Genomic DNA, 25279 nt, shown 5'->3' on the forward strand with positions numbered 1-25279 from the left:
CTTGTTTATAAACCAAAGTTCTTAATTGGGGAAACTCATTCACATAAAAAAGAAAAAATGTAAGAAAGAAATTGTGGGGCTTTTAAAAATGAGGAAGAGTAAATATATTCACATTCCTCTTTGACCCTTCGTAGTTATCGAGCTGAGATTTGTTTTCGACATCCTACCATGTTTGCCCACATAATTGGTTGCTTAAAATTCTAGCTCTTGACATTAAACACTGCCACCATCATTGAGCAGCAGCGGTCCTACAGTAAAACAAATGTATGCTCAGAGGATCGTGGGTACTGCCACGGAAAATGTCGGCACTTATCACTCAATATTGGAAACTTCTTGATTCTCGATCAAAGATTCTGTCAATTGCCGTCTCGACTTTTTGTCGTAACACGACGCCAACTCAAAGTTACAAGATAATCTGTTATTAACAACAGAGTTAATAACGTAAATTGGCCACCGTTAGGTAAGTAGGTAAATAAGTAAGTAAAAAATTTATTTAGAGAGGGTAACACACGACAGTATGACTGATAAACCAGGAACCTTTTATGCTACATATCTACCGAGTAATCATGAAATAATTAAGAATAGTACAAAGTATGAATATCAATCGCAAAACGTCTATCATCTACAGCTAAAAATGTATGTATACAAAATTAATTCAAACCACATACTTATATTTTTCTATTCACAACACTATGCTAAGAAATGTTTTTTCATGGCCGAACTAAAGGAACTGATGTTGTCCCTCGAAGAGTTTTAAAGCAGACTTTTCGAGCGTTCACCTTTCGAAATTATTTGTAACACACTGATAGGCATGGGTGCAGCGCTTTCTCTCCGTTCAACGCAATTTTTTCCAGAATAAGGAATAAGGCTCCTTCCTTCCTTCCTTTGCTTTTAAGTTAGACATGGCCTCAAATCTATTTGGCCGGCTCAGTGAATATATCAATGATACTGATTTGATACTGAGCAGACCAGGAAAGGGCAACGTACGAAAGAAAAAAAATTCCAAGGAAATGTATCAGAAAAAACCAAACACGGGCAAGAAAGGAATAAAGCAGAATATGTTTTCATCCATTCCAAGAAATGAAGAATGTTCGCGGAGAAAGCGCTGATGTGTGAGCAGATATTATTAGGATGCTCATGCAACTGTTCCCACAAGCTCAGGTAAGTTACTATTACACCTTCATAATTTCAATAAAACGGTCAAAAGTAGAGCGCCACGATCACGCTTTAACAAGGGAGCTGATAATCAGAATTGACTTCCTTCTTGATTTGTGCTTAAAGAGGAAATAATGTACTTTTTCACCGCTACAGGTGTATGATGGTGTACTCAGCTCAAAGCTTTCTGAAGCTAACAAAATCCTCAAAATGACGTAGACGATGCTAAGATTTTTTATCCCTGTTAGTTTAAAAATCAAGCAGACAAGTACATCTTCTAATTTAAATCTCTAAAAACCATACAACCATTTAAGTATAAAATAACAGAAGATTACGAATTTCTTTGCGAATTCGATTGTGTTTTCTTTAAGGTTTTTTGGTGCTCCTTCTGCGTTATTGTGCTCCCAAGAAGAGCCATGACGTCAAGACAATAATTCAGTAGAGGCTTTTGTTACCTAAATCATTCTAAAACGGAAAAAGAGCTATAGAATAAAACACATTGCAAAGCCAATTTGAAAAACCTCAGCTCAAAAGGGAGCGGTATTAACTTTCTGTCGCATTTGGTTAATTTTGTTACCATCTTTTACCAAGAACAATAAGATAAGGGAAGGTTTTCGGTGACTTTCTTCCATGCACATTTTAGATACCTGAAACACGAGCCATTTCACTCAATATACCTCCCTCTCTTCTCACTAATAAATCAAACTTGCCAAATTCGCGTATTTCTCCATTTTCTAAAACCAAAATCATATCGCAATCTTTAATTGAGCTCAGGCGGTGAGCTATGGTAATTACGGTACAGTCCTTCAGTTTTTCGCGTACCACCCTCCACATTTTGTGCTCTGTTTCTGGATCTACGTGTGCAGTGGGTTCATCTAGGATGATGATCTTGCTTCGATGTAACAAGACACGAGCCAAACAAATCAACTGCCTTTCTCCTACGCTGATATCTGCGCCATGTTCGGAAAGCTGGTAATCCAACTGTCCCTCCAGGCTCTCAACTACGTCTTTTAGTTGAGTGTCTCTCAACGCTTGCCATAAATCCTTGTCTTGAAACTGCTCCAAAAGATCGAGATTTTTTCTCAGCGTTCCACTGAATAGGACTGGACTTTGTCCTAGAACCGATATGCATCGTCGAGCTTCTTGAATGTTAATATCCATTATGGGAATATCGTCAACCATTATCTGTCCATCAGCATCTGGCATGCGCAGTAGAGCTGCCAAAACAGAAGTCTTTCCTGCACCTGTACGGCCTGCAATACCGATCTTCGTTCCGCCTTTGATTTCAAGGTTAATTTTCTTTAGTACTTGAGGTCCTCCCGGGTAATATGTCAGTGATACATCTTTAAAGGTGATTTTCCCTTCGCGTGGCCAGTGTTCTGGGGGACGTTTTTCTACTTTGTATCCAGGCTCAGAGTCAAGCTTAGTGTACGTCATAACTCGTTCCACTGACGTCATGAGATTATCAACATTCAAGCTTCTTCTCACTGCCGTTTGAGTTGTGTCTGTGATTTGGACGACGTAAACAAGTGCAAGAGTGGCAATTGCTAAAAATGGAGGAAAATTGAAAATGTAAACATTGACTGCTTATAATGAACCGTGTCACAGAGTACAATTTTTAATAGGAACGGAATTACAATGTAGTTTTGAAAGTTTATATTTTCTACAAACCTTCCATACACGGAAAATATGGGAGTAAAAAGTAAAATTGGGGATTAGGATCGTGGGGGGTGGGGGGGGGGGGCGCCACTTCCTTTTGGTAAAAATATTACGCCCCGTGTTGTAAACCCTTGAATTTTCTCTCTTAGGGCACGGTAACGTATCCTGCAATCTGATGGGTTCCTGGTGCGGTCCGGATTTCCTATCTTTGCCCAGAGGCACAGTAACGCTTTCGTGAGTCGCTGAGAAAATTCCTAGCTTCTTGGCCGTTTTTTCATAAATATATTTTGTTTTGCCGGCTGCGCAATATTTTCAAGCAAAGTATTGTTAAGCAAATCAAGCCGATTAATAACTTATTAATCCTCTCTTTTGTACCTCTCAAATCACCTTTGGTTGCAGGCAAAAAATTGTTTTCGAAATTAATTTGCGGTAGCAAATGTGTCATTAAATGGACACGCGGCCTAAAAAACAGCTTTTAATGAATTTTAATCTTTGACAAAAAGTAACTCGGAAAGTTAAACTGCGAGATACCTTTTTACAATTGAATCAGTAATCGACGAAACTTTCATTCCTTTCTGAATTCTCTCAAACAATTTTTCGTTGTAAAACGGTGAGTGAATTTTCAATCCTACTACAAATACGATTTGGTAAGTCTTTGTAAGTCTGTTCAATTTGGCCATTTGTTCAGTAAATTGCATTGAGCTGCATTAAATTCCTCTTGGGTCTAGCAAAGGTTTCTCATTTGCCTTCAGTTTTTTGGTGGAAAAAGACAATTTATACACGCCATTGCAGGAAACAAACAAACAAACAAACAAACAAACTCCCACAACTTTAAAACATGCATCTGAATTACTTATAATTACTTTCATCGCCATTTACTGATTGAGCATAGGTATTCTTTGTACACTAATCGTCGATGGAAGTGAATAATGCTTTCCGTTGGATCATTTAATGTTTTTTAAGAAAAAATTGTCTAGACAGTCATTGAACTTGAGTTTGTTTGCCAAACCAGTACCAGATTGTGACCAGTTCAGGTCGGTGCGTATTAGGAAAAAATTTGCCTTCTGTGTTGAGAACCTTCTTTCCTAATACGGACCTCCCGAATGGCGAATAACATATGTATATGTGATTCTGTATTTTCCCACAGGAGAATAAAACTGTCCCTTCTATGAAATACTAATAATTATACAACCATTCTCATCTTCATTATCTTCATAATAAAGACGGCAGTTGGAAAATCGACAGCAATACCTGCAAAGCTTAAGCAATCACTAGAGACTGGAAGAACGACTACTGGAAGAGAGATGCTCGTTGTGCTAAGGGGAAAGAAGTTATCTTACGGATTTTAATTTGTTTATCTAAGAAGTTTTCAATGATAGCAAACGGCGAGCGCAAGTATCTAATTCTTTCTAGGGTATAGGGTATATGTAGCACAAGTGAAGCACATCTTAAACTTTCCGTATCATTTTAGGAAACTATACTTAATTGACTTTGAATAGATTGGCCTGCGATAACTCGTTGATTATTTTATTATTTTGTAGCCTCAAAAGTCCGACTTATGACTCTGGAGGTACTTAACTTGATATACTTAATTCACAAGGCACCCTTCAAGGAGGAAGGTTAGAATAAAATTGCTTTTAGGACCGTTTATTGCACCCGGTTTACATATGTAGATAGTTGCTTAAAAATACTTATTGTAGCTGTATTCAGAAGCATAAACATGTCGGTAAAATGTTTCTGCTTTATTTTTGTTGTAAGAGTTACCTTTTTATGTAACATATATCTATTCAATTTCCTCCCTAACATACCTGCAAATAATTAAATTTCATGTTTTAATTGAAGTGTGAGAAGATAAAACAGAAGTGTTGCAGAGCTCTCTTTCCAGATTGAATTCAGGTGAAAACATCAGTAAACTACTTGATGTCATATGCTTCTGCTGAATCTTTAATTTTATTGCCCTAGTTTTTTCACAAAACCTCTTTTATATCTCCTTGTGCCAGCTAATGATTTAATTATCAGTGAATAGATATATCATATTTTAGCAGTTTTTTTTCAATTCCATCTTTAAGTTTTTGACATTTACTATTTTAAAATTCATAAATGGCATTCTCTTTTCATCCATGTAAAGAGATATTACATGTTTTTAACCAAAATCTGAATCACGAAGTCAACTTAATTTCAAAGAGTTTGAAACTTCATTGTATTAAAGAACACTTTCCTGGAGTATGTTACATTTATTCACTCTCTTTCGGGTACAAATGATTACCATATGTCTCTTAACCTTTAACTCTCAAGATTTCATGAGTAATTCTCCTCACTGACTGCCATACAATTTGTGATGTTTGGTTGAAGAATTTGGAATTGGATCAACCAAAAATCCCTTAATTTTTATTTTGTTTTTATTCTTATTTCTTGTCTGCTTGATATCATACTGATAATGTAAGGAGAAATTCTGTCTTGGTCACTAATGGGACTAAAAGGGTTAAAAAGAGGGATTTCATTATATTATAATGATTAAAATTTTCTTATGTTTTCAAATGTAGCAAAAAAATGTGACGAGAATCTGATGTTATGAAACAATGGAAAAACCTGTTACTGGTAGCTTATGTTTTATGTTCATGGAGAAATTAGGTGCTAGTCTCTCTCAGGGATTCAAGTGTTAACAGCTGTACACGTTTTTATTAGCCCTCGTATTTGTTGGCAATAATAATTGAGGTTGTTAGGAACAAACAAATGAACAGAAGACAGTAAAATGAGGGAAACTGTAAACTTTACCATTTGATAGAAGAAACATCACAGAATACTTAAAAAGAGAGACTTGGATTGTGCTAGCTAATTTCCCCAATTGCCCTTCATGTTTTTAATCAAATAAAATTCAACCAATTATAGGGTTTGCCTGAACTGTGTCAAATTACCAGTGTTGACTTGATTCTTCTCAGATGTCAGCTGATAAAAAGATAGATACTAAGAATAGATGTCCATAAGAAACAGTTGACATCATCAAAAATAAATTACACTGAAGTGGTGGCATGATTGATTTGTGATATTTAGAATAACAGAAGCAGGAAAAACACATTGAGCTTTTTCCTATTCCTTTTGTAAGTTAGTTAGATTGGGATTCTATATTCAAACTGGATGAGATTAAATTGATTCATATCATGCTTCATTGTGGTTTGTTTACATGGAAAGTTATTTGTTATAATTATAGCTTAACAGATGTTTTGGTTCCCATCCCAATTAATAACCCTTCATCAACCATACAGTTCTTACAATGTTAGTTCAGATAATTAAGTATTGGATCAACTAATTATCTCCAAATTGATATTTGTCCTTATTCTTATTGCCTATCTGGTTGATATTGTATTGACATTGTGGGGAAAATTATGTCTTGGTCACTCATGGGAGTTTAAGGGTTAACATTCATGACAAAGTTTTATTTAACATTGAATGTTTCAAGAACTTGCTTTACTTTTTCTTCAATACCATTCACCATTTCAGGAGCACAATTCACCCTTTAACTTCCCAGACCTTATTAGCAATTCTCCTTACTGTCTGCCACATAGTTAGTTCTTGTGATGTTAGTTTCAAGAATTTGCTATGGATGAATTAATAATCCCTGCCCTAATTAGTATTTTTCTATATTCTCATCACTTGTCTGCTTGATATTGTATTGATATTGTAAGGAGAAATTCTGTCTTGATCACACATGGGAGATAAGGGTTAAAGGAAGAAGGAAAAATTAGAAAAATATTACCTATATGTTTATGCCTCTGAATACAGCTATAGTTGGTATTTTTAAGCAATTATCTGCATATGTAAACTGGGTGCAATAAACGGTCCTAAAAGTAATTGTATTCCAACCTTCCTCCTTGAAGGATGCCTTGTGTATTAAGTATGTCAAGTTAAGTACCTCCAGAGTCTTGAGCCAAGCTTTTAAGGCTACAAAATAATAAAATAATCAACGAGTTATCGCAGGCTAATCTATCCAGAGTCAATTAAGTATAGTTTCCTAAAATCGTATGGAAAGTTTAAAATGTGCTTCACTTGTGCTACATATACGGATTTATCGTTCTTAATTATTGATGAAATTTCGAGAGTGTGATTCAATTGATTCAAAAGAAAATGTCCAAGCAGGTTTCAGAAATGGTTCACAAATTGTAAAGCAATAATGTGTCATGAAAACTTCCCTAAATTATGGTGCTAATAAGAATTTATTGTTTATAATCAATTATGAAATTCCGAAATTGTACCTCAATGAATTTAACAGAAAACATTCAGGAAGGTTACAGAAACAGACTCTCAAAAACGGCTCTTGAATTTGAAAACTGTAAACAAAAATTATTTACGTTAACCATATGCATACCAGCGTGCTTGTGAGCTCTAATTGCCAGAACCCCGTTTAATTACACGATCACAGCTCGGACGCTTCTTGCAAAATGTGATGACCAGCAATTTCAGAGATTGATTCTTCAGTTTCCAGCATTAAGGAAAAAATTATTATTATTATTAAGGAAAAAATTATCGCATCGCAAGGATATTCATCATAACCCGAGCAGTAAGTGTGCCTCGAGATGTTGAGCGAAGAGAAAGTGGCGCCATGTTTTGTGAGACAAACCATTTCCTGAAGTTCGAACGAATCGAGTAGAAAGCATGAAAAAATAGCGCTGAAAAGTACCGTGACTAAACAATTATTTTAATATGTTAGTAATATTTGATGTTTTCACGTGCAACAGGATGATCAAGCTGAAGAGAGCCTCTAAAAGGAGTGAACTCCAATGTAACAATTAGGTGACTGATTTGGAAACTTGAGCACTTGGTAAATACAGCTTGATTTGCAATTCTGATAATTAAAGTTTGCTGAGGTAATTGAAATGTCATTCCCCATGCAGGAACCTTCCACATGACCTGTACAGTCATATGGTATGAGATAACTTTAGAAAAGCACATTTGTGTTAATAGAAGTAGTGTAAATACAGTACCACCTAGTGAAAAAAATTAATGATTTCCTGTAAGCATGGATGTTTGGGAGAAGTTATGGTGGCAATTGACCCTTTTTTTTTGCCAGGATGCATAGGGTCTGATAATTGTAATGTATATCTTTTAGCTTTCAGACTTTCAACTTTGTATTAATTGTAACTGTTTACCATATCTATTCCCACCTTGGGTCCTTAAAGGCGGGTGAGTCAAGAACCTGACTTCTTTCGTTTGGAATTGTGTGATTATATAAATTTGCTGTGTAAGTTACTACATTGTAACATGTAATATTATTATTTAGATGGCATTAAACACTCTTGCTCAAGCATTCATTAATGCATAGTGTTTCTTACCGATACTCATGCCCAAACTAAACATTGATCTAAGGAATTGGTCACAAGATATGCGAGTTTTAAAGGATGGAAATCTGGAAAAGCAAGGATCCTCCTTAAATTAGGACTGAAATTAATGGGGGCCCTCCTATTTTAATTCAGGTTTTTACTATGACCTGCTTCCTCCCCTATAATGTTTAGGGCTCATAGATGAAGAGAACCTTTTTTTGTATTTTGAAGCATGAAAGTTGAATAAATTGGCGTCCACATAGGGCACAACGCAAGAATATAAATGCCTTAGCTTTTAAGGTTAAAAAGTTAAAATAAGAGAGTTGTGCAGACCATATCTTACTTTTTATCCTCCTCTGAATATTTTTCCAACATAGTCAATATCAGTCTTATTCACTCTCACTTTGCACTGAACTTGTGGGGAGATGATAACCTCAGTATTTCTTTAAATGAAAAAGAGCCTGCCCTCTTACCACAGATAGTTCTTTTGGGCATCATCAGTACAAACCTGGTCTAATTTGCTCATGAAGGTGATTGTTAAGACTAACCTTAAAATTTACTATGAAAATTTCTTGAACCTGTCGTCGTATGAATGTTTGACTCAATTTTACCTCACTAACCAACGTGTAAACTAAATAAATAGAAACTAGACATTTATTTGTTCTCTTTTTTAGGTATTCATCAAAATTTAAAAGTCATTGCAGGCTTGAACTACAGTTTTAGAGGAAATCTGCGCGTGCATGTGTTTTCAACATATAAAATCGGGATTATGACTACTTTGAATGACTTTATTATGTGCCGTGCAGGTACAGGCAGGTTTTGTAAAAAAGTTTGCTTAGCTTTTTCTTTAGTACACATTTCTTTTCTAAGAATCTTGTTTATCTGGCCTATGCTAAATTCTAATTTTTCAATCAAATTTTCTTCTCTTTTGAATATTCTTATATCTTCTAGATCAGTTAATATTCATGTAATTAAAATAATTACATGAAATCTCGCAGATGTATGGCACATAATTTTTTCCTCTGATCTTCCTTATATATTATTATGTCTAAGGATTGGTATTGGCTATAAAATTAAAGTCAAATTAAAGTTTTGTGCACAGCGTATGCATCAACTTTATGTAATAAAATATTGTATCCTTCTTAAAACTAGTTTATCAGAATAAGAATGAGTTACCAGGCACAAGTCTGGCTTTCATGATGATAGTTTCCAGGTTTGAAAAAGTCACTGCCGACTAAAATCCTCATTTTCTTTGCCCTGACAACCCAACCTCATCAAAACATTGCCAACAGGAGCAGTTAGCAAATTAATGATAAAGACAAGAGATTCTATTCCCACTTATACCCTTCTCAATCCTGTTAGCTTACTATGGACTTGACATTTCAAACATGGTGTATATGCCACAAATTTTCCATTTCCCTGACTACCCTGGTAATTATTTTTTAATGGTGTTTACAAGTTGTGGAAAATAGTTGGGTTGAAATAAAATACAAAGACTTGCCAGCAGATAGTCAAATGAATACCTTTTACATATCAATAAAATTTATTGTTGCATTTCATGTTAACATGTTGCAACAACTCCACCTTTCAGTAAATTCAATTAATGGCAAACTTGAGGAAATACCATCTAGAACTTTTCAACCTCCGCTTTTAGGCTTGGCTAAATCTATGTATTATAGTTTGTTTACTTGTTTATCCACCTTGAAAATCTGGCAAAAATGGTGCAGAATAGATGATCGTTACGTACAACACATAATTTATTACCTCGTTGTCACACAATTTACCTAAAGTTTGGTATTGTAAATGTTATAACGACGTTCAAGTTGCATCAGTTAATATAGGTACCGAGATTAAAAAAATTCGGAACAATGGAACACTGACCTTGATATACTGAATTACGTCCTAGATGTTCTTGCAATTGAACGTTACAAATCTAGAATCAGATCTAGAACGAGAAGCACTGGCAAATAATGTTAATGCCATGCCACCGAGAAAGTTCCTAGTCACAGGAAAGTCAGTCCACGACCGATACAATCTTTTAACAAAACAAATTCAGGATTAAAATCGAAAAACAGTCAAACCTGTATTAAGCAGTCACCCACGAGAAATGGCTTGGTAACCGCTTAGTGCAGGTTGACCGCTTTATACAGCAGAATAGAGTATTATAAAGAATCGATAGAAAAGGTCATCATGGGCCATAATTGACCGCTTAATATACAAAAATTCGCTCAATAAAACAATTAACATTAATTACGGGAGATAAATATCGATAAATATTACGATAAGGATTATTCTCAGTTTTGCTTGCGTGGTTCCGTTTTAAAAAAACTGTGTAAATAAGGGGTAAAAATTTCGGAAGTTAGACAACTGACCGCTTAATACATAGTGCCCGCTAATTACGGTGCCACTTAATACAGGTTCGACTGTAAGAAGAAAGAGACAGCGGTATCGATGTTAAGATTTCACAGCTTGATTTTTTAGAAGAAATACTTAAAAATGAAATAACTAAGAAAAGCAAAGTTTTCAATGCGCCCGAAGGATGTCATATCTCTATAGAACGCGAAGTTAACCGAAATTTCAAACGCCGTCGTCTTTAAATAACAACATCGCTTTAGTTTCCTTTTGCCGCCCAAAACGTCCTTGTTTCCGTCTCTCGTTCTCTGCGTCTGGTCTTAACGTCGTTCTTTTCGTCATAGTTTCTTAAACTTCCTAAACTAATGATAACAAGGACGACGAAGACAACAACAACGGTGACTGCAACGGCAATGACGACGATAATGAATGCTGACAATGATGATGCTAAAAGTCAACTTCTCATTAAGAAATCAGATATTTCTCTAACTTAAAGTTAATGACTTTTTATGTTTGTTGAAAGTGAACCGAAAACATTCCCTCCTTTAATACTTACCGGCATCTTGGGCTACAAACGCTGTTGCTGCAGCAACTGAACCAACTATCAGGGAAGCAACAACGTCCAGACGCACTCCGAGCCATCTGGCACTGGCCATCACCATGATAGATATCTGATTATGGGTATCTTGGTATCTAGGAAAAAGAAATTGGTAATTGTTCCGCGTGTTTCCGCAACTTGTTTGTTTGAAGGTGTGAAGCAGAAATTCCTTTTTTTAACAAGGCGTCACTTCTACAGAAAGAAACCGCTAACGTACCTGTATAACTCATGGACGAAGTCTCTCTGCCTATTTCTTGTCCGAATTGTATCCAATCCATTCAAAGTCTCCGATATGTGGGAGAAAACAGGGCTGCGGCTGATTGATTCCAACCTTTTTAACTCTCGGGACGTTTTCGAGTAATACTTGGAGACGAATGCCACAAAAGTCATCAACGGAATAATGACGAACAGGAGCCAAGGATTTGCAACAGTTGGTATAAGTATCGTACAAATAGCCAGTAATAATAACTGAATTGACAACAGAAACTCTTTGGGCAAAAGCTCGTCCATGCAGCCAATATCTTTCGAGAACCGATTGAGTATTCTTCCTACTGGATTTGAATCAAAAAACAACACTGGTGATCGTAGAAGGGCTTCTACCATCAAGTCATGGAGACTTTCAGAACATTTCAGAGAAATCCATAGGAAAGCATATGCTCGAACGAAGGCGAGCATAACGCACCCACTGACAAGACAAGTGTAGATGATAATGTTTATCTTGTTTCTCTGATCTTCTGGAAGCTTCTTCGTCATAAGCGAGAGCCAAACATTGGGAGCGACAATTATTGCTGAAATTAAAACAAACCAATTAAGTTTCCACAAGGTCTAATGCTACAGGGGTGACTATATGTAAGTAGAACTTAGCAATAACTGGATGGATAGTCTTTCTAAATTCCACGTCTGCAAGTAGAGTGTATTAGTTTTCACTTACGACAAGAACTTTCACAGCCCCGGCCATCGACAGCGACCTAGGGTTGAACATTCACCTCCAACTTGAAATACATTGGCACATCAGTTCAAAACAAAAACTCTTATTGATTTACGAGTTAAGAAAGGGTAACTCATTTTCTCTCGATCTACTGTCAACCTAGGTTCACGGTTTCGGAAATTTGCCACTAAAATGAATGATTTCACGCTCTTCTGTTGTCCTTGACGTGAAGAACAAAGTGCACCCTCATATTCCTCAGCCAGAAAAAAGCTATAAAAAATTCAAATCTTCATGTATAAGGGATCTTTATGTAGGACTGATTGAGATCGTGGTTCAATTTTTATTAATTGTCTTCAGCTGTTGATATCACGAAAGAATCTACTATCGCTTCCAAAACTACATGGATAGCCTTTTAGAGTAAAGTACTGTCATTGACAGCAAGGCATGAAAACTTACACATTTACATCGTTCCGTACACAAAACAGAAAATAATAATTGATGAAGATAATAATAAGTTATTAAAGAAAAATATTATTTATCGACCGACATGACGAAATCTCTTCACATGTGAAATCATCGACCAACATGACGGAATCTCTTCACATGTAAAATCACTCTACTTCTAGATGATCTCGATTCCGAACGCCGCAAGAAAATAAACAGCAATTAGGTTATAGCAGGTCTCTTGTCTAAAGTTGAGTTCTTTTGCATTTTCCATGAAACACAGTCGGCCATCAGATCAGATAAGAAAGGCTTACCTTGCGCAATGGGGAACAAACACATCATGGAAAGGATTCCCATAGAGTGAGTTCCACTGCTGAAGTAGTCCCAGTAAAGCTTCGGTGACACCCTTCCGATAGTACGATCCTCATCCGATATTGTCAGGCCCTTCTCTCCAGTGGATGGTGGATCTTTTTCGTCGCTAATATCGATGAACTTCTCTTCTTGTTCATTATATTTCTTGTCGAATGTCGAATCTTTTGGAGCTTTCTGATGCAGTGGATTAACAGTCGTATTAAGAAAACCTTCCCCTTGAAGATCCGTAAAAGTTCCCCTTCCTAAAACACGGCCTTTGTATAAGACTACCACTTCAGTCGCCTCTTTCATGTGCTGCTCTTGATGAGAGATTAATACCCTGGTTTTGTCGCCCAGGAAGTCTTGAATACAGTTTTCAAAGATGTGTTGACCAACTTTAAAGTCCAAAGCACTGAAAGGGTCGTCCAACAAATAAAGATCTGCATCAGCGTACACTGCGCGAGCTAAACTTACTCTTGCCTGCTGACCGCCGCTAAGAACTTCACCGCGTTCTCCAACAACAGTTAAGTCTCCATCGGGCATTTCCTGCATGTCCTTATCAAGTGCACACGCTCGGAGCACTCTCTTATACATCTGCTCATCGTATGGTAGACCAAACAAGATGTTTTCCCGAATTGTACCGGAGAAGACCCATGCAATCTGTGGAACATAAGCAAGTTTTTCTGGGCGAGTCAGTGTTCCCTTTTTTTTTGGTACTTCTCCGGCGATGGCTGAGAGAAGAGTAGATTTCCCACTTCCCACTGGTCCAGTAATAACTGTCAAGCTTTTTGATTCTGTTCCAAGGTCGATATTTTCTAAGATGTATTCCTCTTCTCGACCGACTTGCATGCATGTCAAATTCGACACACACAAATCTATTGCCATGCCCCGCTCATCCGTTGCGTCGTCAAAGTGATTGACTTCGACTCTTTCCTCGTAATCCGTCAATCCGCTTTTTAACTCTTTCAAATCAGATTTACTTTTGTCAGACGTGTGATCACATGAGACTGCAGGCAAATCTTTTAAGAGGAGGAAATCTTCTATTCTAAGAAGCGATACATAAGCTTCGTATATTTGCAGCCAACCATAGGCCAAGAAACAGCAAGGATTTAGTCTTTGAGCACCAATGAAAGCGAGTAGCATGGTGACATTCACAGGTGTTAGGGTATGTCCTGTTAATAAAAAAGTCAGGACAGACACCAAGAGTGCTATAGGTCCTGAAGAGCTTTCCAAAGCGACAAGAGCTGTCAAAACCACATTTTTCTTATTGAGGATTTTAATTTCATTCCTAAAAAACCAAATCAGACAATAAATGGCTTTTAATTCGATGAAATGCACGTAATGGTGTTCACACTAATATCGGACTCGGAGTCCTCGTTCCCTTAACCAGCGGTCGAAATAAAACAAAGCATGATTAGATATTGAAATTTAATAATAAGTTTTATATTATACGGCTCTCAGATTGAATTTGCTAATTTCGAATTTTCTTGCTTTTGAACCAAAATACAAGGCTTATCCGTTTCTGAAGAAACGGTCTGTACGGTAAAATCCTGTCCAGATAAGAACCAACTGATCACAACGCTCGGTTTTTACCTCAAGACCAACTCACCATATCTTAAATATGCATACCTTTCTTGGTTTCTGTTTGTTTGCAAATCTAAAAATTTTCAATCGATATTAATTATATGAGCATCATTTCTATATGGTATTTCGTCACTGCGCTCATTATGCCTTTACAAGACATTACGTTCGTCCCTGACTCGTAAGTACTAAGGAAACTTAAATATGAGAGGTAAGATCGTCTTTTGCTTACCTGCGTGAATATTTTATCCTTGCTCTGTATTCATTCTCGCATGTATACATTTTTATGGCGCGAATTCCAGAAATCACTTGGTTCATCAAAGAGAGGCGTAGACCCGACATTTCTGCTGTCTTCACTCGTAATACACCGTTCATGTAGGATAACCCAGCAAAGTATACAATAAGAAGACTAAGGGAAATGAAGCCCACAAGTGCCTGCCAGCCAATGAGGTACAGGAGTAAGAATGGCAACGCCAAAAACTCTACAGTTGAAGAAACCGTCAGAAAAACATATTTGACAGTTTCGCCTTCCATTCGCTGAACGTCATTGGATAAAAGCTCAATTACGTAACCTGTCGTGGCTTTCAATACACCGTGTTTACTCAGAAGTAGCATCTACGAAAAAATATTAGGGAGTTAACCTATTATCGAAATATCTTTGTCTTTGTCGTCACCATTAAACCATGTACAGGACGGAAGAAAAGGGGCGCAATATTTCCTCCCTCCATGGGGCAAATATATTATGACAAACCAGCCTCAATTTCCGTATGATAAAAGTTTAAAGTCGGCGATAATTTTGGAGCCTATCCTCCTAGTGTCAAGAGGAGAGACGAAAGACACAGGAAATGGTAGTACCACTGAGAAATACTGGTTTGAGGACATGTGATATATCAGAAGGTACGTTTCCGGTCTGTCTTCAAATTTTTCCGATCTGTCAGTTGTTTTTGTTGATCTTTCTGTGTAAAATGGATTTTCACATCAACGCTCAAATTTGCTTCAGAATGAAATTTAACGTAGTTGAGTGTCGCCGTGGAGACGGGTTTTACAGCTGATGTCCTTCCACATACATAATATTGGCTCACCAACCATCCAATTCAATTGCAACAAGCTAAAAAACAGCACTGCAGTCTACCATGCCTTTTTTTTTTGAAGACTGGGCCGCTTTTTCGTGAATTTAGGAACTATTTTAGTATGTTAATGTGAAGCAAGGCAAGGCACGTTGATGCAAAGCCAAGATTAAGTTGCCCTCACCCGGTTGTTTTAATTTAACCCTAGCAATTCCCTTTGGCGTTCAATCGGCTGCGTCAACTTAGCGGTAGTTTCTATAAGGATACTCAGAGACTATCCATTTACTTACCTTATGGTAAATTAGACCTTTTAGGGCGCAACTCACTCTGATTCCCGTCAACTCGCCTCTATAACAAACGTGATGATGTCCCATAGCTTGAAACAAACTGGTAATGAACATGGCCAGAGCCGAGAGATAAGCAAGATTGTTCTGTGCTTGAGATGAAAGGAGTGCGGAAATAAGATATGTTATCAGCAGAATAAGAGAAATCTTAGACACTGAGTACATAGCACCCGACAATGAAAAGATAATAATATCCTTGACGGAGAGCATCTTCAGAACGCTTTTCCAAAGTCTTGGTTTTTTTCCGTTTTCTCTGCACTTGGTTTTCTCTTTGTTCCAGTTTGATTGAAGTTTTTCGGTCGCAGCACGAGTTGTGTTTTCAGTGGAAAGAGGTACAAAGTCACTCTCCTGTAAGGCCCGTTTACTGCCCGTTTTAAAGGTGCTGTCCATCCAGCTAAAAAGAAGATAAGAGAAGAAGCCTTGTTTCGGACTTTGGTCAGCGCTTGAAATTTTTTGGTATTCATTCCTTGCCATGTCTGTGTCTGAAATTTGCGAACTGACGAAGAAAAAACATCCATTGAACTAATATACGATGAAGATAAACGACTGCACTATTTCACCTTCTAGCTAATGGAAACCCTTTTATTGGTGGCCCAAATCGTCGTTAGATCATCATAAATAATCTTTTAGGGTAATAATTTTTTTCACATTTGGGAATGATATACTTAGTGCTGGTAAAATGGCGACATGGATCGTCTACTTTCAAACTGGAATTATCCGTGTGTCGCTATGTCGAATGGTATAACGTGTTACTGTTGCCAGCATTCAGATCTACATGATCCCTTGGGAATCATCCAAACAAGCTAATTATTATAGTGGCAAAAGGGGGTAAGTTTCTATAGAAACTGTGGTGCTGCGTCGGCGGGGCAATATAGCAAGTTAATTTGGGTTTTATGAACTGAATTGTTAATGTCAATTGGCCACCGAGAGTTTCAAAGCTGATGTTTCGAGCGTTAGCCCTTTGTCACCCATAAAGATGGCAACCGAATAACTTGGCGCCTTCGTGGAATTCAGACATCGATTTTGCTTGTATTTGTCTATAATATTTATAAATTTCGGTTCTTTCAAACTAATCTTCATGATACACGACGTTTTATCACTTTAAAGGCGACTTGTTTTACCATGGGAGGTCTCTACCCTTTTGTCAAGTTGACTATCTGTGCTAGCTCACGAGACTAATGAAACTATTTTCATGTAAGCCATGACACCGGTGTGAAATTTGTTAATTTAGTCAACTTATGTCTGTGATTATTGCGTCAAAGGCCCTTTGATTCATCGAATCCCCCAAAACTAATGAAGCACATCGTCCATGTAAGATAGGATTTTACGACTTAATCGCGTTGTATTTCACCCTTGTGTATATCAGCAGCCCTTTTTCAAGAATGGGATGAATTTCATTACCAAGCTCAAAATTTACCATCTCTCTTGTTTCTATCTACAAACATTACGCATCGACATTGCTGATCCTAGCAGTATGCAGGGCGTGTATCATATAAACTTCGTGCAGTCTCTGTGGCTCAGTGGTAGAGCATCGGAGTGTGAAATCCGAGGGTCTGAGGTTCGTTTCATCATGGGGACTCAGAATTTTTTCTTTGTCCCACGCTCATGACAAGACAGAAAACATCTTTCTTTAGAAAAAAAAACGTTTCTGTTTTAGAAATCCTGGCAACTCAAAAAGCGTTAAGAACAAGGCAAATATACTGACCTCAATTTGGATATTATATTCTCGAGTGCTTTATTTCATTGTTTGTTTAATTTCATTCGTGAATAGAGAAGCCTGCCGCTGCAGAAAAATACGTTTCTGTCTTAGAAATCTTCTCACCTTAAAAAGCGTAAAGAACAACGCAAATATACTGACCTCAACTTTATATTCTCGAATGCTTCATTTCACTGTTTGTTTAACTTCATTCGTGAACAGAGAAGCCCGCCGCTGCAGCCACGATCAAAACCAGCTTAGTTTTCGACGAATTCTTTTCACATTTGTACTCTTTACACTGTTAATACAATTTTTCATGAAAATTCTGAAGGAAACCGCAGAAGGGCTGATAATAAAGCCAACTATTTCATGTATGTGTTCCCACGCAGTTCACCGTAAATCTGTTTTGAGACTATATTCAAATTATGGCTCGCTTTGCATATCATATCACGTTCGCGGCTGTAGTTGGTACATAGTTTGGGTAAGGTATTCCCAGTGGCCAAGATTGGATCTTTTTGCCGTATGTCTCTTCTTTTGTTTTTGACGATCGTTGTTCCGAAGTCAAATCAGTTCCAAACAGGAAAGAGGTCTCGATGGTTCTAATTGAAAGAACTACCCTACGTAATTTGCATAGCGCGACAATGTTTTGACGTGGGTGAGGATTTCACATAAAAGCTTTTGTCGTATAAAACGCTTCACAACTCAACCATTTTATTTTTTACCACAAGGTCGCGTAAAAAAATCACATATGCATAACATCACTTTTAATGGCATGCAATACTTGCAAACAAGATAAAATAAAGATGTAAATAGATACAAATAACCAAAAAGCTTTCAAAGGAAAACCTATTGTAGGTACACTGCGCGTAGATCAAGATATTTCAATCTATTTACTTGCCTTTGTTTTTATTACCACAAGGTCGCGTAAAAAATCACCTAGGCATAACATCACTTTTAATGTATGCAATACGTGCAAACAAGATAAAATAAAGATATGAATAAATACAAATAACAAAAAAGCTTTCAAAGGAAAACCTATTGTATTTTACCGATTTCTTGATAGTTAATACTCAGGGTGCGAGTAAATTTTTTCGCTAGAGAAACGTGTGTATCTATGGCTATTTTGCTTTCACTTTAACAACAAAATTCTGATTTAATTCTATTTGTGGATATCCCGCGCGGAAAGGTCGTTGAACCCTCGTTTTAAGCATTGTAAAACACATCACGTATCCTGTTCTTTATATATTGTACTACTGCAATTAGTATAGGAAATCGTATGAACGCGAGTGCATTTCGTGATTTATGGGCACGAGTGATGTTTTGAAAGCTCTCAAAATTGCACGAGCCGTTGGCGAGTGCAATTTGAGAACTTTCAAAACATCACGAGTGACCATAAATCACGAAATGCACGAGCAGGTTCATACGATTTTTTATTTATTATATTCTCGACAAAATTACTCCATCGCGCCACTCTGCACGCCTTACGTACTACAAAAAACACTTCAATGGGTTCCAAAATGCTCACATGTTTTATTTGAACCAATCAAAAATGTAATGTTGTGACAGGTAAATCAAGCGTGAAGTTCTTGAAAGTTTCTCAGAAAATATTACAAGCCGAACTCAAAAGCTAAATTTCTGTTATTAAAAGCGGCAAGAGTACTTAAGCCCGCTAAACTGTTTTCAAATGTTTGATCTCAATCGGCCTCAGGGAATAACATTCTGACTTGTAGACTTTGGTGAACTGCATTGCCCCTGAATCACGTTAAATGTGACTTGACAGTTGTGAAAGTTGTTCACAGTGAAAGCATGGCCGCTTGTTTTCACCTGTTCACGCGTTGAAGTCGTTGCAGGAGAAGACCACATTGGTAGACCAGGAAAACTGCTGGAGGATGCTGACTGTGGAGCATTGCTGATAATGTTTGAAAGCTGTCGCTGTTCCTTCTCGCTACCTTCATCGTAGTCGTCAAGAGACTTTTCACTTGCGTGGCCGGTCACCTGGATTATCGACTGCCTCTCGACGCTTGCTGCTCTGAGTTTCTTCACAACTGTCTTCCTTGCGGTGTGGTTAGTCAATTTCTTCTTGCTTGTTTCCAGAGCTGTGTTCTTCACGACGCTCTTCATCATATTGTCGATGCTGTTTACGCCGAGCCGCTGCTTCTTGTACCAAACATTTGTTTTGGGATTTTCGATTATGGCAAGGTAAAAAGGACCTTTGTCGCGCAGCTCTTGAGGACGCTTACTAAGGTATTGCTTCAGTAACTCAACAGGACATCTCTGACCGCCAGTAGCGAACATTTTTGGCAGAACACTACGATGTTTTGTGTTCAGTCCTCCCTGCCTCGTCTTTGTAGGATTTTCTTTAAATGTGACGTACTCTGTGCCGCTGTCGTCCACACAAAAACTGAAATCCTCGACTTCCATTAAATGGTGTTCCTGTCTTCCCCTCAGGCCAAAATGTTGAGTCGCTCTGACGAAGGGCTAACGCTCGAAATGTCAGCTTTTTTACCCTTTACGGTGGCTAATTTACGTTTTCAACCCAGTTGTTAACCCTAACCCTAATGCTATACTCTCCCACCGACGCAGCACCACAGTTTCTTTAGAAACTTACCCCTTTATTCCTTTACTATTGTAGGTACACTGTGCGGAGATCAAGATATTTCAATCTATTTACTTGCCTTTGTTTTTATTACCACAAGGTCGCGTAAAAAATCACGTGAGCATAACATCTCTTTTAATGGCATGCAATACGTGCAAACAAGATAAAATAAAGATATAAATAAATACAAATAACCAAAAAGCTTTCAAAGGAAAAAATAATGTTGGTACACTGTGCGGAGATCAAGATATTTCAATCAATTTACTTGCCTTTGTTTTTATTTTAAGAGTTTTACAAAGTATTCTACTTACGCCAATATTTGTGCTTTTGCTTGCAGTTCTCTGTATGCTTATTTCATTTCTAAAGTGCAGCAAAAAAAGAATGTTTCAGTTGTGAGAGAACACTCCTTCTTCATTGCCCCGCTTTTAAGAAGAAATGTTTGCTTAATCTTCTCTTTAGTCGATGTAAAGGGGGAGGACGGGCCAATAACAAATTAAATTTGCGAAAATTTGTTGAAAAAAAGTACAAAATACAATAACACGAAATTAAAAGCACCAAGCAAACAAGTGGAAGGGAATCAATACACAGCACCATCAGCGCACAGCATTAAGAAATACTTGACAATTAATTAATTAACTAATTAATGATAATATACTGTGAAAGAAAATAAACTGATGTGATACTTTTTTAGCGTTTGTAAGAGTGCTATGAGGCATTTAACCCTAAAACACCGTTCTGGACTACTGGTCCTAGAAAGAAAATCAGGAAACCATATAGAACGTAGACTTGAATTTTCCGCACTCTGATATCTTACGGGTTTTTCCCTCCAACCAAAGCAGCTTATATGCATACATAATTTCGTTGAACTTTAAACGAGTGCTTCACCCTTTGTACAAAATATGCTAGTTGGATGCACCCCATAGCGCCGTATGTTTCAGATGAACAGTTTCATTTGTACACTATCTGAGACGACGATTGATGTTGTTAGTGTGGCATTTGCAACCCTTTACAAGGTCTGTGAGAATGTCAATTTAGGGTTGCTTTCTTTGCTTTAATGTAATGTTTGATGTGTCTAGTCCAAATGAGGAACAAATTTCCCGGAGCATGCAGATAGAAAATGTTGAAAGTTTGGACTGTTCCACAAGTTCGCAGATGTTATATGCGTCGTACAAGATTGGATGGGCGTTCTGAATTGAAACATTGGTCACAACTTTCTCTCTCATCTGTTGCAGATGGGTTTCATGTTCCAAACTGGCGGTCTTCGTCTTCATTTTCCTGCGTATTTATTTCGTCAGTATTTCTCTTTGCAGCTAGACGGGAGAAATAGCCAGCAATCTGTTGTGTAGTTAGAAACTCGGTGCTTTGAAATAGCCGCGCACTAGTGGCATCCTTTGCTGAAAACCTGCGGGATCTTCTTTTTGGCCTGACCGCTCTCTGATTTAAAATTTAGCGTTTAAGTACTCTTCCTGTTTCACAGTAGACCGAATACTCCGAATGCGAGAACATTTCGGCGCCCATCCCATTGGGAGAGATGAGGCTGAAAAATTTGGGAAAAATTCTGCTTTCCCTAGTTCAGGTGCTGCAGTCGTTCCGTGTTCTAGCCTTGACGCATACCCCAACATAGCGCGATCATAAAGCGTTTCACATTCAAGAGAAAGCTTGTGCCTGCCACATTCCATGTGTTTCAAAAGAGAGAAATATCTTTTGTATGATTTAATGCACTCCTCTTCAGGGCAGGCAAACGGAGTTTTAGAGGCATTGCTGGGCCCGTCTGCACCATTATCTACGTCTTCTTCTTCTAAATCAGGAGTCTTCTTGACTCTTCTCGACTTGACGGTAACAAAGTCTGATTGGGTGTAACTTGTGCGGGATAGAAGAGACGGGAACTTCATCTTTAGAGAGACGATCAAATTTACTCCAGGAAAGAACTATACCCGAGCCAATGTTGTAGGCTCTCCAGATTTTCAGACAGTCCCCGCTGTACTGGACGTTGTTGACAAAGCTGACACCTTCCCATTTTACTGACGTTCTGACTGTGGACGATGGAGGACTGCAGAGCATGGCCTTCACTCCAAAGACGCCACCAAATGAGTTAATCGCTTCAAACATCTGAGAAGCCGTTTCAATACCACGCCCTGAATTCAGATGGACTATCGTGTGGTCGCCGCTTTCCGATTACACGAGCCCTTTCCCCTTGAATTAGAGAAATCCATCTTGGTAGGACATAGACGATTTACCTCGGCTTCTTGCCTGGCTGTAACGATGGTTAACGCACAGTGATAACAGCCAGTGTTGTCTTGTCTGATATAAATGGACTTTAACTCTGGCATGACACCTTTCAATTGACGGAAAACATCGATAGTATGACAAGAACGCTGCTGCTGTCTTGGTTGCAGCTATCAAATAGGTGGACAAACGTCATTATCTCCATTTGTCCCTCAACTCCTCTTCTGATCGTGACTGCAATATGCCACGGGATTCCTCGCTTGCCAAACCAATCAGTCTGATTTTTTCTAAATTTCAAAAAGACCAATTCGTCTTTGGTTTCAGCTGAACACTGGGCTGTTTCTAGAACTTCTTCGATGTCACCACCAACGGAAGCAAGCTGAGAGCATCTATCACACCTGTCATCGGGGTTATGGTCACAGTGTATCGCGTAATCTTGGTCACCTGGGTGACTTAATGTGTATGCTCTACAGTGGTCTGTTTCAGTAGCAGCGTAGCAGTTCAAAGCTGGTTTTTGCTTCAACGCTATTGAAATTTATATTGTTCTGGCAGGAGAGCAAAGCGTGACGCTCTGGGAATAAAAACTCTGAGGGGCCTTTCACATGATATTGGAATGAGTTCATCCCGGTCGCCACATGATACCAGAGCTAAATTATTCGAAACGAGTCATTTCTGAATGAGTTTATTGGGTTTTCCTTTTAGAACGAAACACTTATTCTGGACGACGACAATTATATCTGTATGAATCCTCTTTAGGAGCGAGGGCAGCATAGAAAAAGGACATAAATACTTGTTTTTACAAGCTAAATTATCTTCCATGTAAACGCGGTATGAAATTCATTTTGGAATAATGTAAAAGATATCTTAGGGACAGACCATTCGATTTTTGATGCGGGGAGGGGGGTGGGGGGGGACTTTTGCTAATTGCACAATGTGTTTTCTTCCATTATGGCTGTGCTCGATTTTTTCGGGGGTCATTGCCCAACACCCCACACCCCCTCCCCAACACCCCCCCTCAACACACCCGCCCCCATCAAAAATCTAATGGTCCGTCCCTAAGATGCTATCAGGTCCTACAACTTTTTATGTGATGAAAGAATTTGGATCTATATGTATTACTCGCGTTGTTTTTTTTTTTTTATATATTACCGAGCGAATTTCAAGCGATAATTTCAGGAAGTGGGTGGATGCTTGCCGTACCTTGCAGGGGTCAAAATCAGTGATCTGGTACTTTTTACAGTGTCTCAAACTTTAGTGGACTACCAGAGACCTAGCTGATACCTTTTAGGGTGTTTTTCGCTCCATAAAATACCTGAAATAAGCATTACTAGGTCGATTTTAATGATCTAACTTGAGCCTCTGGAGCACATCGATAACGGAGTTCTTATTTTTGGGATCTTTCAATTTTTTGTGTTTAAATTGGTACTTTTTAGGGGTAGACAACAGGTTTTGCCACTCTCACACGGATAAGACTCAGGTACCTTCTATAATTTTATAGGGGTCGTTTTTCGATATTCCGGCGCACATCCTCGCCCTCTTATGCGCAGGGATTCCACGGGGGTGCTGATAAGTGCAGCACACTGGAAATTTAGCAAGGACAAATTTTAATGTGATTTTCGGTGAAGAGGAAAAAGTTTTGTCGGCGTCTTGTACCTAGTACGTAAGGGCCCCTTACCACTGAGCTTAATTACGCGTCCCGCCAGACGGTGGGAAGCCTACAAAATGCTCAGACATTAGAATAGAAAACTCCGTCTCTGTCTGGATTTTTGGTAGTCCATTGACCAATTCCCAATGTAGGCCTAAGTCTGACAGGACGCGTAATTTTGCAGAAGGTGGTAAGTAGCCAAGTTATATGAATTTTCCAGACCTCTTGCATACTATCTGTGGTACACGCTTGCCAATTCCCCAATAGGCTTCTGGAATCGACTTAACCCTACCTTTACCATGGCCGTACACTTCTTAAGGCACTCTACATCTACTAATGGAACTACGACTCCACCCAATACCGGTACCGAGATTTGATCCATGAATGTGGCGAATTGTAAAATCCATATCTTTTGGCGTCTCGAAGATGCCAGCTCGCGACAAAATAAGATCAACTTCAGTTTCTGGATCCCTGCAAGTAACTTGAAATGTCTTTTTTACAACTACGCAAGGGAACGACCTGAGATATGCAACGTCGGTCTTCTCGATAACTATACCCAAAAGTCCCACCAGCGAACGATTTATATGAACAGCTAATCTCCTTGTTAGCATGTAAGATGAGACGCTTATACAACATATCAGTTAGCTAAATATGCATGTAGCTTGTCAATCGAATTGACTTTTGTAAACATTCTTTGACTTCCCCCGGAAAAGGAATTATTAATGGATCTGGACATTTTAGTTTTCTGAATACAGTAATTCTTGGAAGGTTTTTATAGATATGCAAAGAGGGGGGAAAAAAACCCATCTCTGGGTTATCTCGGAGGTTGATTCATCTTTTAATTTATGTGTCACGCTTGTCATGCAACTAATATAATAATGTGGAGAAGATTTATAAACTGCAAATTAAATCTGGCTAAAATGTGGTAGAGCATAACTTGATCATTGAAACAGCTACTAAAATCATGAATAAACATGGTAAGAGTGTTATGTTATATTTTTTTACAAATATTTTAGATTTTAGATTTTTTACAAATTTTACAAGTAGGCACACCACGTATATTTCATAGTCGCTAGCAAGTAAATTTTGCCGGAATTTGAGTTCGTCTCACGATAGAACAACGCAAATACACAAAGAAATTTTTGCAGTAACTATATAACCATCCTTTTTTCTTTTAAAGGTAGAAGCTCAGTAGACTCTGACATATCGGCCATTGTTAAAACTGTCTTTGTTTTGAGGCTACTTTTCGACATAGAAAAAGTATGTCGGACAAAACTATTCACCAAAAAATAAATATTTCTTTGCCAGCTTCAATAATGACA

At 38.0% G+C, this 25279-nt stretch overlaps 2 protein-coding genes across 5 annotated transcripts; both read right to left on the reverse strand.

The window, feature by feature from the left end:
• Positions 1-473: 473 nt before the first annotated feature.
• Positions 474-18111, reverse strand: LOC113675214 (ATP-binding cassette sub-family C member 4). Of its 4 annotated transcripts, none has more exons than XM_089213539.1 (8): positions 17653-18111; positions 15741-16290; positions 14616-14998; positions 12766-14090; positions 11297-11867; positions 11038-11174; positions 6676-6753; positions 474-2702 (listed from the first exon to the last, which is right to left on the reverse strand). In XM_089213539.1, exons 2-8 carry the CDS (start codon positions 16266-16268, stop codon positions 1795-1797), a joined length of 3930 nt encoding a protein of 1309 aa, XP_089069665.1. In that variant the 5' UTR covers positions 16269-16290; positions 17653-18111; the 3' UTR covers positions 474-1794. The 4 variants fall into 4 exon arrangements, with proteins under 4 accessions (XP_089069665.1, XP_089069667.1, XP_089069666.1 ...); XM_089213541.1 differs by having other exon boundaries at positions 15741-16188; positions 17653-18069; XM_089213540.1 differs by lacking the exon at positions 6676-6753.
• Positions 18112-19000: 889 nt separating this feature from the next.
• On the reverse strand, positions 19001-20855 carry LOC149042761 (uncharacterized). Its single transcript, XM_089213735.1, has one exon. The coding sequence runs from the start codon at positions 19909-19911 to the stop codon at positions 19195-19197; it is 717 nt and encodes a 238-aa protein (XP_089069861.1). The 5' UTR covers positions 19912-20855; the 3' UTR covers positions 19001-19194.
• Between the last annotated feature and the right edge of the window lie 4424 nt (positions 20856-25279).

This window comes from Pocillopora damicornis, chromosome 7 (assembly GCF_964200805.1).
Source record: "Pocillopora damicornis chromosome 7, jaPocDami1.2, whole genome shotgun sequence".
NCBI lineage: Eukaryota > Metazoa > Cnidaria > Anthozoa > Scleractinia > Pocilloporidae > Pocillopora > Pocillopora damicornis.

Bases quoted from the DNA above. Each gene is read 5' to 3' on its own strand.
- LOC113675214 (XM_089213539.1), bottom strand. From the start codon at position 16,268: ATGGCAAGGAATGAATACCAAAAAATTTCAAGCGCTGACCAAAGTCCG. The intron at 14,091-14,615 runs GTAAGCAAAAGA...TTGGTTTTTTAG, and splicing joins AGGATAAAATATTCACGCAG to GAATGAAATTAAAATCCTCA. The intron at 2,703-6,675 runs GTTGGAATACAA...CTCCATTTTTAG, and splicing joins GGCATCCTTCAAGGAGGAAG to CAATTGCCACTCTTGCACTT.
- LOC149042761 (XM_089213735.1), bottom strand. From the start codon at position 19,911: ATGGAAGTCGAGGATTTCAGTTTTTGTGTGGACGACAGCGGCACAGAG.